This window comes from Arachis stenosperma, chromosome 9, assembly GCF_014773155.1.
Source record: "Arachis stenosperma cultivar V10309 chromosome 9, arast.V10309.gnm1.PFL2, whole genome shotgun sequence".
NCBI classification, from domain to species: Eukaryota; Viridiplantae; Streptophyta; class Magnoliopsida; order Fabales; family Fabaceae; genus Arachis; species Arachis stenosperma.
Genome location: NC_080385.1, coordinates 91,020,833 through 91,034,598, shown reverse-complemented (window position 1 = coordinate 91,034,598; position 13,766 = coordinate 91,020,833). Strand labels below are relative to the sequence as shown.

Below are 13,766 nucleotides of genomic sequence, written 5' to 3'. Positions count from 1 at the left end.
GCCCCTACAGCATCAGCAGTGGTATCTCCGTCGGAATTGCCGCCGTTCGATTATGTGCCGCAGCCGTATACCGGGCCTTCCTCGGACGAAATTCTGGCGAAGCGTCGGAGTACCTCAGCCCTTCCATTATGCACCTTTACAAGACTCCGGTGAGCACACACCGCACCGCACCTGATCATTTTTCCACCTCTATAACTAATTTTTTTCATTGGGCGTGGATGGTGCAGGTGAATGTAGTGGACGGAAAGATGCAGTACCTGTTTGATGATAAGGGACGGAGGTACCTTGACGCATTCGGGGGAATTGCTACGGTGTGCTGCGGGCCATTGCCACCCTGATGTGGTGGCGGCCATAGTGGAACAAACAAAACGGTTGCAGCACTCTACAGTATTGTATCTGAACCATTCCATTGCTGATTTTGCTGAGGCCCTGGCTTCTAAGCTCCCCGGTAATCTAAAGGTGTGTTTTTTTGTTATATAATAATAATTTGTCTTATGATCCGTAGTTAATCTGTTGCCAATCTCATATTCTTCATCGCCTACGTCCTTTGCTACGTCACTTCCACCCTCCCCTTTCCACTACCATCATCTTATCTCCCTCTCCACCCTCCCCCACCGCCGAGGTGAGTTTTTGTGCAAAGATAATAATAATAATAATAATAATAATAATAATAATAATAATAATAATAATAGACTTAGTTGCTTATGTGTTCTCTTTAATAATAAGTGATTGTTGTAAGTTGTTAAAACGATAAAAGCAGTTAACTTGATAGCCATAGTAGTTAACTTCTTATTACATTCTTAACATGGAGAAAGACGCCATTGTTTTTTGCTCCCTCTTAACAGGGGTCATCTCCTTTCCCCCTCTCAACAGGGTCATCTCTTTTCTACAGTTGGTAATGACTTACGTGAATGATGCTGATTGCTGATAATTGATGAGGATATTTTCGGCATTTTAGTTTTACATTTCAAATCAAATCCCATTGCATCTCAATTTACTACTTATTCAGCTGAATCCACCCTCTCTGAACAAGAACCAAAAGTCAATTACAATCCTTCGATTCTTCCTACTCCAATTCACTGTATTTTATTTTTCCTTTTCCTTCCTTTGCTGAATTCAAAACCGTCATAATGGGCATTCGATACCAATTTTCATTAATGTTATTACAACAATCACATAAGAGAATACAATCAGAAAAACTAAATTCATTGTCTTTATTATTTGTGTCGAAAAGGAGGGAGGTTATGGGGATGAGGGATTTATTCGTCCATCTCACCATATATGACGGAATCGTCCAACTCGCAATAGGTGAATATTTAATAGTTATGTTCCTGAATTATTTTGTGTATTTTAAAATTTAAAAAATTAAATATCCAATTTTAAAAGTTATAGAAAATGATTTAGATAATTATTACTTTTTTTTTTTAGTTTAGCGCCCATTCAAACTCTACCTTCTTTCATATTAGTTATTATTTCAATTCAATTTTTTTATTAGCTAAAATTTGTAAAAATAAAGTTTAATTACTCTTTTAATATCTATAGTTTCACAAAATTTTTAAATAGGTCTCCATATTGTTTTTAATTGAGTCTTTGTACCAATTTTTTTTTTTAATTGAGTTCTTATGTTTTTTTTTTCTTTTTATTTGAGTTTCTATACCAATTTGTTTAGTTGGATCCCTATACAAGCCAATTACTACCAAGAGAGACCTGATTAAAAAAAAATTAGTGCAGGAACCCAATTAAAAAGAAGAAAAAGATAAGAACCTAATTAAAAATTTCGCAAAACTATAAAACCCAACAGGATAATTAAACTTAAAAATAACCAAAATAACCAATATGATGTTAAGATGATAAATATGACATATTTTAATCATAAAAACTTAGAGTTTAAGTTTTACAGATAATTATAAATTATATATAATTTAAAAACTTATAAACCAAATTACTCTTTAAATTCATTATATAAGTGGATATAAATTAGAGCACCAAATAATATAATTTTTGGGAGTACTAACTAGTTTTAGTATTTTATATAATTTACATGATATTGGTATTTTTTGGTATTATATTTATGAAATTGAAACATGTTTTATTAATAAATATGAATTAACTTTAAAAAATAAAATTTTGAAACAAAATCTTAAATCATTAATTAAATCACAAGTATCATTATTTGTATATAAAGAAAATAATTATAACAAATTCTGACCTTCTTATTTAACAATAAGGATTATTGAAGAATTAGTATTGTTATTAAAATATTTAACACACTTGGAGAGAAAGTCTTAGGTTTCATCCTAAGATAAAGACATCCAAAGATACATAAATTAATTTTGGTTGGTTCTATAACGAGAGTTATGTAAACAAATGAAATAATATTTAATCTACTTTCTAAACTTACTGACTCTTAATTTAGTTTGTAAAATATAATTATTTTTATGTAGTCTAAAATTTTATAAACATGATTTATATTAATCTTTAGAATAATTTTTTTATATATAAACATTAACAACACATTGATATAAACAGTCATATACCACATTAAATATGTTCATAAAGTACTGATATAAGTGATTTTTGTATGTTTTATAATTTATTTTTAAATATAAAATATGTTAGTACATAATTTACTAATAGAAAAAATATATAAAATTAATTTTTAATTAGTTAATATTAATTAATTTTTTTTATTTATAAAAGTTTTACTTTTTGAAAATTTAGGGTTATAACTTAGAAACTAAGATTCAAAATTTAAAATTTAAAATTTAAAATAAATAAAATAATTTAAAAGAATATAAAATTCATGTAAAATGAGGTTTATACTTAATTTAATAATAAAAAACCAATTCAATTTTAGTTTAAAAGATAACAACGTCTGAAGTCTTAACTCTTAAGAGAGTTATCGGGTTTTTACACAACTATCACAGAAGAATGTAAGAATATTTAGAGGCAATTCTGAAATTTGCTTGGTTCTGAAATTCAAATATGAGATTGTATATGATGATGATATGATATGATAATGTTGAATTATTAAATGTAACCCACTAATTTTTTGGCATGACATGAATAAATATATAATACTTGAAGAGCGCAAGAGAAAGACAATAAAGATATGGTTCATGGCAATAAAGATATGGTTCATGATAATTGATAACTGATAGTCGTTAAATAATTGATTGATTTGACTAAATTTTCATCTAATAGTTCTCAATTATCAACTTCACATGAAGTTGACTACACTCGAGTTTCCACCTTAAAAAAAGGTAAAAACTCAGATGCAGTCGACTTCATGTGAAATTGATAACTGAGAGTAGTTAAATAATTTGACTGATTTGATTAAATTTTCATCTAACTCAACTATCAACTTACACTCGAATTTCCAAAAAAATACACTAAAGTTAATTCTGATTGAATATGAAAATTTTTCTTGATGATGATTGTGGAATATATTTAAATATTAGATAAAATGTTTGTTGTTTCAAGTTCTATCGTATTAAAATCTACTATTTCTCAACCTGGCTTGAAGAAAGAGGTTTAAATATTTCAGTGTGTTATTCAAAGCATAAAATGTCTATATGAAAAAGTCTAAACATCATTCTTCCTTCGTAGTTCACCTTACATATTTAAAAATAAAAAACACTATTTACATATTAAAATTAACTATCAAAACTAATAATTATATATTTATATATAAATACATGTATAATTTATTATATTTTTAATATGTATTTTATAATTTAATAGTTGATTTTAGTAACTAATTTTAGTATATATTTAGTATGATTATTAAAAAAAATATAACAAGATAAATAGGATAATGTTGTCAATATAAGTATAATCTTTGATCATAAATATTAAATTTGAACCCTCTAAAAAAAGAAAGTTAGTAAAATAGTAAAATAAAAAATTAATCACTATTAATTTTATAATTTTTATAAAATATATGCTCTATTATCTTAATTTAAGAATAGTTAACTGTTCACTTTATCATTTTAACAACTTCATCACGAATTTTGATCCATAAAAGTTTAACACTAACGGAAACTACTGTAAAATGGTTGTAATCTAGAGTTTTTCCCATATTAATAATATATGTTCATTCATATGTTACTATGTTATTAAAAGAGATTTTAAATATGTAAAAGTTCTAATAACTATGTTTGAAGAGGGAAATCTATGTATCAATATTTTGTTACTCGAAATTTAGATAAGTATAACTTTATGCAAACAAAAGTGATTAATTATCTGATTTTACAGTTAAATTTCGTAACCTTGGGATTATATATATATATATATATATATATATGCTGAAGAAAGATGATTTTTTACGTCAAAATCGATAAGTATTGTCCAGTTTTAAATATAAAACTAGTTACGATAACTGAAGTAACACAAATAAATTAAAATAGCAGTGCTCTGTTTTTGGCCAAATAGATACACCTTGTTTTAATCAGGGAGCATATAGTACGTTAAATTGGAATCTTAAATAAATTACTTTAATTTATTAGTCTTAATAAAAAGACTATGATAGATGCAAAGCGTGGCATACTTAAGATGATATCGATGCCAACTACTAGTTCCATGGCACATAAACAATGTCTATGTCATTTTCAAGTAACCACACTCTGCATTGTTATATTTTTAGCAGAGAAAAACAGAAAAGTCTACATCCACTTATGTCCATATATAAACCTATTTTATATATTAAAACATAAATAATTGAGTTTCAATAATATATCCTTCATTATTATAAAAAAAGACTCTGTATAATAATCTTTTAAGTTATTATTATATACAGTAATTCAGCTACCAATCAATTATTATGTATAAAAATATATATTTTATAAAAAATTTATTAAATAATTTTGATTACTGCAAGTCTGATTATTTTGTTATTGCAGATTTGATTATTTTGACAACTGATTATAGTTAAGAAAAATATGTAAATCACTATATATAAATACACATCTACATAATAACTAATTTAGTTGCTAATTTTTTATATACATATAGTACGTTTTTTATATACTATAATAATAATAACACACTATTCTATGTTTGTATACAACTTTTACAATTAACATGCATGTATCAAAATTAAGTATTTTAAAATTGTATTGCACATCATTTTTATTCTCATAACTACCAACCACAGAATATCCGAATTGATTCAGTGGATAACCACGGGAGATATGCATGCTTGAAGATAAGATGCTGAATTAAACAAGAATAATTTTTTATGATAAAACATGATTGAATTTGTGTTTGTGTGTTGTTATTGCACAGGTTGCGTTTTTCACAAATTCCGGAACAGAAGCAAACGAATTAGCAATACTGATAGCAAAGATGTACACGGGGTGCCATGACGTAATATCTCTAAGAAACTCTTATCATGGGAATGCAACTGGGACCATGGCAGCCACAGCTCAAAGCATTTGGAAATTCAATGTTGTGCAGGTAAACTACTATTTACTTAGTGTGGACCCCCCTTTAACAAATCTTGGCGTATTGTTAGTTTTGAAACAGAGTTGAGGATATGCAATCCTTGCTTCCAACAATAGTATATAGTTTGTTTAGATAGCAAAAGTATTTCTCAACCTTGCACTTCAATTCACATGGGAATACATTAGTTTGATTAATTATCATGATGTAAAAAAGTTTGATTCTTCTGATAGATTTCATAAATCTATTTAGCTATTTTAATAGTTGATTGTTTTATTGAGAAAATATAACATAGTATATATAGAGATATTATTTTTTGTCATCACTTAGCCATCTACTCAATTTTTTGAATTTAGTTCTTTTAGTCTAATAATCCAACAATATACTTTATTATATACTTTTAAATATTGATGGTTAACTGATGACCAAAAAATATAAATTCTGATGATTCTCTAACATTGCTGGTGTATACATGTTTTGTCCTTACAAGTTGTTTTATGGGTGAGGATGTACAGAGTGGTGTCCATCACGCTATAAATCCAGACCCTTACAGAGGCATTTTTGGTTCTGAGGAAGAGAAGTATGCAAGGGATGTCCAAGACATCATCAATTTCGGAACTTCTGGCAATGTTGCCGCCTTCGTGGCCGAGGCCATACAGGTAAACTAGTTTCAATATCAGGCTAAGACTTTGTAGATGCTGAATTCTTATGGCTACTAATTTTTTCATGGTAGGGAGTGGGGGGCATTGTTGAGATGGCTCCTGGTTACTTGCCACTTGCATATGATATGGTTAGAAAAGCTGGGGGTCTTTGTATTGCTGACGAAGTTCAAGCTGGATTTGCACGTGTTGGTAGCCATTTTGGGGTTTTGAGACCCATGGTGTTGTACCTGACATTGTCACCGTTGCAAAGGTATAGACAAATTTTAATTCTGTTTAATGTGGTATCTGAAATTTGTTTATATAATGTAGTTAAATCAATTTGATATATACCATGTAAGTTACATAGGCTAACGAGCTATAACTCAAATGGTATAATCTTTTCGTACTCATCTAGAGGTTGCAGATTCGAGTCTCACTCCAAATTAAAAAAAAATGGTTACATAAATTCTAACTTGTCCTTTAATAAAAGTAACTATGCTTTGCTTGTTGGGCAGGGTATTGGAAATGGCATTCCCCTTGGTGCTGTAGTAACCACTCCAGAGATTGCAAAGGCATTGACTCAGAGAAATTACTTTAACACCTTTGGTGGCAACCCTGTTTGCACTGCTGCAGGATTGGCTGTTTTGAGAGTAATAGAAAAAGAGAACCTTCAAGAAAATGCATTGCTAGTTGGATCTTATTTGAAGCAAAGGCTTAATTCTCTCCAGGACAAATATGACTTGATTGGTGATGTGAGAGGAAAAGGCTTGATGCTTGGTGTTGAATTTGTTACTGATCGTGAACTTAAAACACCAGCAAAAGATGAAACACTACACTTGTTGGACCAACTTAAAGGTAAAATAAGGTGGAAACTCACGTGTGGTTGACTTCATATGAAATTGTTCGTTGAGAATCGTTAGATAATTTGATGTTTGATTAAATTGTTATGTAATGTCTGTTAACTATCAACTTTACATAAAGATAACTGTATGTGAGTATAATCCCAATCTCAATTAAAAAATTTACTTAATCATGTTGAGTAAGTTTTTTCCATTGATTAGATATTTTGTGAATTCAAAACCAATATCAGATAAGTTTCATCTTATCAATTAATTATAAAATACACACTTAACAAGTTCTTTTGGTGCAATTACTTCAGAATTAGGCGTGCTAGTTGGGAAGGGTGGATACTATGGAAATGTCTTCAGAATCACACCTGCATTGTGTTTCACCAAAGAAGATGCAGGTTTAATCTCTTAGCCTCTCTTGTGTTGAAATTGATATTAAAAGAAAGAAAGAAAGTTTTTTTTTTTCTATAATATTTAGCTTAAAACTCGTGCATTTTTGTGGGTGCAGACTTCCTTGTGGATGCAATGGACTACTCACTATCTAGAATCTGAGGGTTTAAATAAGATCCAAATTGTAAATAAATGTTTTATTTTCATCTCATCATGATAAATAGTGACACTGTTATCATATCAAAATCTCTCTCAGAAATAAAGTTTAAGAAGTTTATAGTTGCAGGTTTATAAAAAGGTTTAATTATTTTGTATGCCTTTATAGATTCATCAAATTTATAATTAAGTCTTTATAATTTTTTTTTAATTAGGTCTTTACACTATTCTTAATTTTATAATTAGGCCATTCTTAAAATAAAAATATTAGAGTTAATAAAATATTTTTCTACAAATTGAAGATATGCAGCAACTTTCACGACAATTAGCACCTAAAACATCATAGGGAGATAAATGGTTTCTGTCGAATACTCTATTATCACTTTTCCGATGATGAATGCCTAAAAGGGAGAAATGAGTGTTTTGAGGTGAATACATAAGGTACCAATTAGGGTGTGTGTGGTTCAAAGATTAAATTTTATTACTAGGAATGTTATTCCTAGGAATATAATACCTAGGAATAAGATTACTTGGAATAGAAGATATCTATGTTTGTTTATAAAATTTAATGTCTTGGAATGTTATGTAATAATCCTAGGAATGAATAAATTTTTGTTTGGTTGAGTTTAAATTTTTGGTCATATTATGTAATATGTCAAAATTACCCTTACTCATTCAAATTAAATTATTAATGACTAAAAATTAAATATAAAGCTAATTAAATATTATTTTTTACATTGTTTTTTTTAATTTACAAAATATCTCTAATAATAAATTTACTAAATACCCCTAATAATAAATATGTTTAGCTAAAATTATTATTGATTCTAATTTTTTTTAGAATTTACTAAAATATCCCTAATATCAAATACCTTTAGCTAAAATTATTTATTGATTCTAATTTTTTTAAATTTACTAAAATACCTTTAATATTAAATATGTTCAAATAAAATTATTATTGATTCTATTTTTTTAAATTTACTTAAATACCCCCAATATCAAATATGTTTAACTAAAATTATTATTGATTCTATTTTTTTTAAATTTATCAAAATACCCCCAATATCAAATATCTTTACTTAAATTATTATTGATTCTAAATTTCACTTAATAATATGTTTAATTAAAATTATTACTTTTTTACATTTTGAATTTACAAAAATACTTCTAATAAAAAATTTACTAAAATACCCTTAATAAAAATATGTTTAATTAAAATTATTATCAATTCTAATCTTTTCAAATTTACTAAAATACCCCTAATAACAAATATATTTAATTAAAATTAACATTATCACAATTAAATTCACTAAAAAATATTACTATTATCCAAATGAAAGTTACAAAGAAGTCTCAAAAGTAAAAAATTACTTGCACTAATAAGCATACATGCACAACTCTTATACAAGAACACAAACACATAAACAAAATGAAATCAATGTTACGACAAACAACCTCACATAGAGAAAAATTATTACAATTATCGAGCGTGATGTCTTCTTCTCCATTGGTTCCACATTTCTTGTGCAAGTTGATCTCTCCATCTACCCCAAGCATCACTCGTTTCAATATGGTGGATCGTCTCACCATCTACTCCAAGTATATTTTGATCTTCTATCTCATCAATAGGATCCACAACCATCACTCTTCTAATATGATTATGCAAAAGGCAACAAGCAGTTATAATTCTTCTAATATAAACTATCTGATAACTATGATGACAGTGACAGTTTTAAGTTTTTGGTCTCTAACGTCTGTATCTTATTTGTGTTGGAACAGCAACCAAATACTACCTAACCATGGGGATTTCTTCCATGAGCTACGAGATCATGGACTTACATAAAACAGTAGCAAGCAAATGAATCCAGTGACAAGATATATAGCAGAGAAGTGGACCCACAACCTGAAATAAAAAAGATAATAGGACAATAAATCTCACATAGATCCCAATACCATATTGCAAAGTAAGAAAAGATAAGTGCAGAGTTGATAAACTCTTTTATAAATAAAGTTCAGTTCTCTAAGGCCACAGCTCAATTAAGGCAACACAACACAAGCAACCAGAGGCACTGGTATACTACTAATACTAGTCTAATGAACCCACTCAAATAATAACCATAACCTCATTGAACTCCCATGTCATCATAGGCCTAGCATTTTTGTATACTCGTATAAAGTTCACATACATATTAATAAAGTTCACACAAAAAAATATGTTCTGCCTAAGAAGTAACTACAACAGTAACTATTTGAATTTGTGCAATGAAGATATTGAGAATAAACTGAAACATCAGAATAATGCATTTTTGAATATTTTAAATAATACAATAGTTGTAGTTTTTAGCCAACCTGAAAATTGACAGGCTCCTATGGCTCAGACTTAACAAGCTCCTCGATAGAATTTCGGTAATTAGCAATCAAGTCTCTGTAACAAGAAGAAAAATAAATACTGTGTTTAGCATTAAAATTTAAAGCTGCTTTGATTTCTTCCAAATGTTACAGAGCATCTTCACAGATATGTATGCAGTTCTCAGTTGTCACACCCCACAGAAAACATATGATAAGTAAAACTAGGTTAGAGTTATCTTTTTTAGCTCTTAGTGACATAATTGCAAATATCTGGCAGAGTAAAAGAATTACAAGCAATTTCGGTTCTTGAAAAACAATAAAAAAACAGCAAACACATGACTAGGTGATGTGCTCCAAAACTCAATCACCAATTCACCATCTAACCTTCATTTTCTCCCCTTAAATTTCAAACACCAAAACTCAAAAGCACTCACTGTGGAAAACAACTTTTCAACTTGTGACCTTATGCAAACTTAACAACGATGTTAACTACCTCAGATCAATGTCATCATCAAATCATCAGAAATTTGGTGTCAAAAGCATCGTAATCATCAACTTACATACCTTATTCGGAGGGTAGCCCCTGTTTCCAGCATCAATAGCAACCAATTTGCTCTTATTTTGTATCCCCTGCAACCAACAGAAGAAAGTGAAAGAGGGCAAGAGAAAGAGAGAGAGAGAGAGAGAGAGAGATCAAAAGTGAAAGAGAGACAGAGGGAGAGAGAAAGAACCGTATGCGAAGCACTAGAGAAACGGTGGCAAAGCTTCCTCGTCGACGGCGAACTCGACACCAAGCAAGAGAGTGACGGAGGAGAGAGACCAAACGTGAGCACGCGACGCGGAGGATCCGGCTAGAGGCGCGGCAGCGACGACGGTAAGCATACAGTCGCGGTGAACTGATGTGAGCTGCGATGATGGAACACGAATGCAAATGAACGATTGAAGTGAATTTCCTTCTAGAATAAGGTGAGGGGTGGTTGTGCAAACTCAAATCAGCGGCGAGACGGTGCTGACGCCGGTGGAGCCTCCATGAATTTGGGGAAGAAGCTTGGCTAGGTTTTAGTTTCGATGGGGGAGGGGCTCTGCTAGGGTTTGAGTTTCTAATCAAATGAGGAGTGAAAATCTGAAAAGAAGGGTTGGGTGAAATTAACAAGGGTATTTTAGTCTTTTCATTTTATTATACACATTCCATTCCTATTGGAATGAAAGATAACCAGGGGGGAGATGGGAATGAAATGGATTGGATTTTAATTCCAGAGAATAAAACATATCCGGGAATAATTTTTTATATCTTGAACCAAACATGAGAATAAAATATTCCCATCTCAAAATTCCTGGGAATATATTTGTATTCCCTCCAACCACACACACCCTTAGTATCGCCAAATTTTGTTGTTTATGGTATCTTTATAAGCACTCGACTATCACTCCTCCTCATACGCAGCTTCTTTAGAAAGCATGCCTTTCTTTAGTCTTTTTGTTTTTTTTTTTTTAATGCGAATTCTTCTTAATATTATATATATAATTGGTATCACTAAAAGTAATATGCCTTAACACACTAACAGTTAAAAAAAGAAGTCTAGTGAACTAACTATAACATAAGCCAATTCAATCCAATCATATGTATTTTTAGTTTTAAAATTTAAAAAATTACGAAAAAATTCAACCAAATATTCTCTCAACTAAAGGTAAATTACTTTCTATGATAAATCTAATAGTTACTGGATGAAATGAATTATTTATCAAGATGATTAATATTAACTTAAGTTTTGACAATCAAACTAAGTAACTATAGTAAAACCATTTGAACTTCATACCTGCAAAATCACATAATTCTTATATTAATTTCATTAACAACTGTGAGATTCACCTTACTCAATTAACATCTTTCTACTTTTTTTTTATTTTGAATTTGTGATTTAGCTTTTTGGTTTCTCTTTTCATTTGTTCGTTTTAGTTTTCTTTTGTTATTTTTGTATTGTTAGATCTAATTAGTATAAGTATGAATTTAAAAAAAAAAAGTATTTTGGTTGTTTTTTGTTTTTATAATTAGAATTTGGTTGTTTTTAGATTTATCTACCTGAAATAGGTAAAATAATATAAAAACGCTGTCAACTATTTTAATCGTAAAAAAATTAGACAACAAACAACAAAAAGAATATACAAAAAAAAAACGAACAATATATATATATATATATATAATATGTATGTTTACAAAATAGAAGTATCGTAAATAGGGATATTATAGTCATCTTTTATAATCTATAATTTATATATAATTACAATGTCGTTTACATTTCTGTAATAGGACTAAGCTAAAAGCATTTTTTATACCTACAGGATCAAGAGTCCTAGGATCAAATCATATGCGACCAAAAATAATAAATTAGAGAACCGAGTATTAATTTACTATAAACAACATAATATTCATGTTTTTTTTTTGTTATCCACTTATTCTTCAACCCGACAGGTCAAGGACTAATCTCTTGCAGATCTGAGCTCAATTTAAAGGTCTGCTACTGGCCAATGAGTTGCTGCATGCACAATGCAGATTCAAACCTCCGCACTTGCTTAAGTGGACGAGTGAACTGACCACTCGACCAACCCAAGTTAGTTACATAACATTCGTGTTACTAAATTTAAAAAAGGTAAAAAATTTCCAGCAGTATAAAACTTATCTGTTCATATACTAGTTCAAAATATACATTAAAAATATAGCCTGATGATATGCGAACCGAACTCAAGGGAGGTTGACAAATAGTATCAACACGTAGTTGGCGCGATAGTGAATATAGGGGATATGACTAGCACCTCCGTAATCGTAGTTGCAGTCCCACTCTGCACCCCGTGGGTGATGGTTATAGAGAAGACCCATGTGGCCCCGAGTTGGACACGTCGTCGAATCACACACCAAATGCTCTCCTTCTATTTCAGGCAGTTGGACTTCAAAATGCCACAAAATTGAGACAACTTGACATCCCATCACTTTACACATGGTGAGTAAACCAGACGCCTCAAGCGCATGAAATATTTTGATCCCATTATTTTTTTGCCTCCTTGTCATCCTTATGAATGAGCAACATCATTGACAGTGCGTACTTGACAGCGTCATGGCCCTTAATTTCGGCATTGTGGAGCATTTGCATCCCAATGTCATGGTAACATCGAATGAAGAGCTCTTGTATCGCGTCCCAAAATTGAAGCTCCGGGTGGCCACTCTCCTTGCACCGGTGAAAGAATCTCATTGCGCCCGGGTCTTGGTACCAATTCCACCTAATGGCATGCGGCCCTGGTATAGAAGCACTAATGCGCACAATATCCTCATCTCCTGCCTCGCGCGTAGCCTTACATGTCATTATGAGACTGCGCAAGTCCTGAAGGGAGTTTGACGCGACTTTAATGGTAATGGCTACCCATACGTCATGGGGAAGGTAGATTGTCTCTGTGAAACGTTCCATTATTACTTTCTGGAGGATGACTACTTGGAAGAGAATATGTGTATACTAATTTGAATATAGAATGGAGCAAGTAGTGGTATCTGTTTATGGTATATTTATAAGCCCATTGCGCCCTTTCATATCTTGTTCCATCGGCTGTGAACCGTCGCATCTTATCTCTCTGGATTTTCCTTTTAGCTTTTTTTCAAAATATACATTTATTAATCAATTTCAATCACATGGAAAAAAAATCCGAAAAGGCAAAAAGAATAAATAAAATAATGCAAGTAGGTTTCATGTAAATATAGTATGCAATTTTGATTACAAGACAAATCAAACAGTAATTAGTGACATAATTTTTGCTATAATTGTTTTATACCTTAAAAAACTAATATTCAAATACAAAATAAATCTCGAGTTCAAATAACAGTGCAAATGATTACGAGCTCTATTCAAATCAAACACATAGCAGTGCAAAAAAATATAAAAAATTAATTTTTTAC

General features: G+C 30.3%; 1 protein-coding gene across 1 annotated transcript; it reads left to right on the top strand.

Annotated features, from left to right (window-relative positions):
- The first annotated feature begins 218 nt into the window (after positions 1–218).
- On the top strand, positions 219–7,602 carry LOC130951087 (alanine--glyoxylate aminotransferase 2 homolog 3, mitochondrial-like). Its single transcript, XM_057879699.1, is given in 9 exon segments — positions 219–320; positions 322–459; positions 5,287–5,457; positions 5,958–6,101; positions 6,176–6,299; positions 6,302–6,354; positions 6,599–6,938; positions 7,243–7,329; positions 7,440–7,602. Coding segments are annotated over 9 exon segments (1,203 nt in total). The 3' UTR covers positions 7,484–7,602.
- The last annotated feature ends 6,164 nt before the right edge of the window (positions 7,603–13,766 follow it).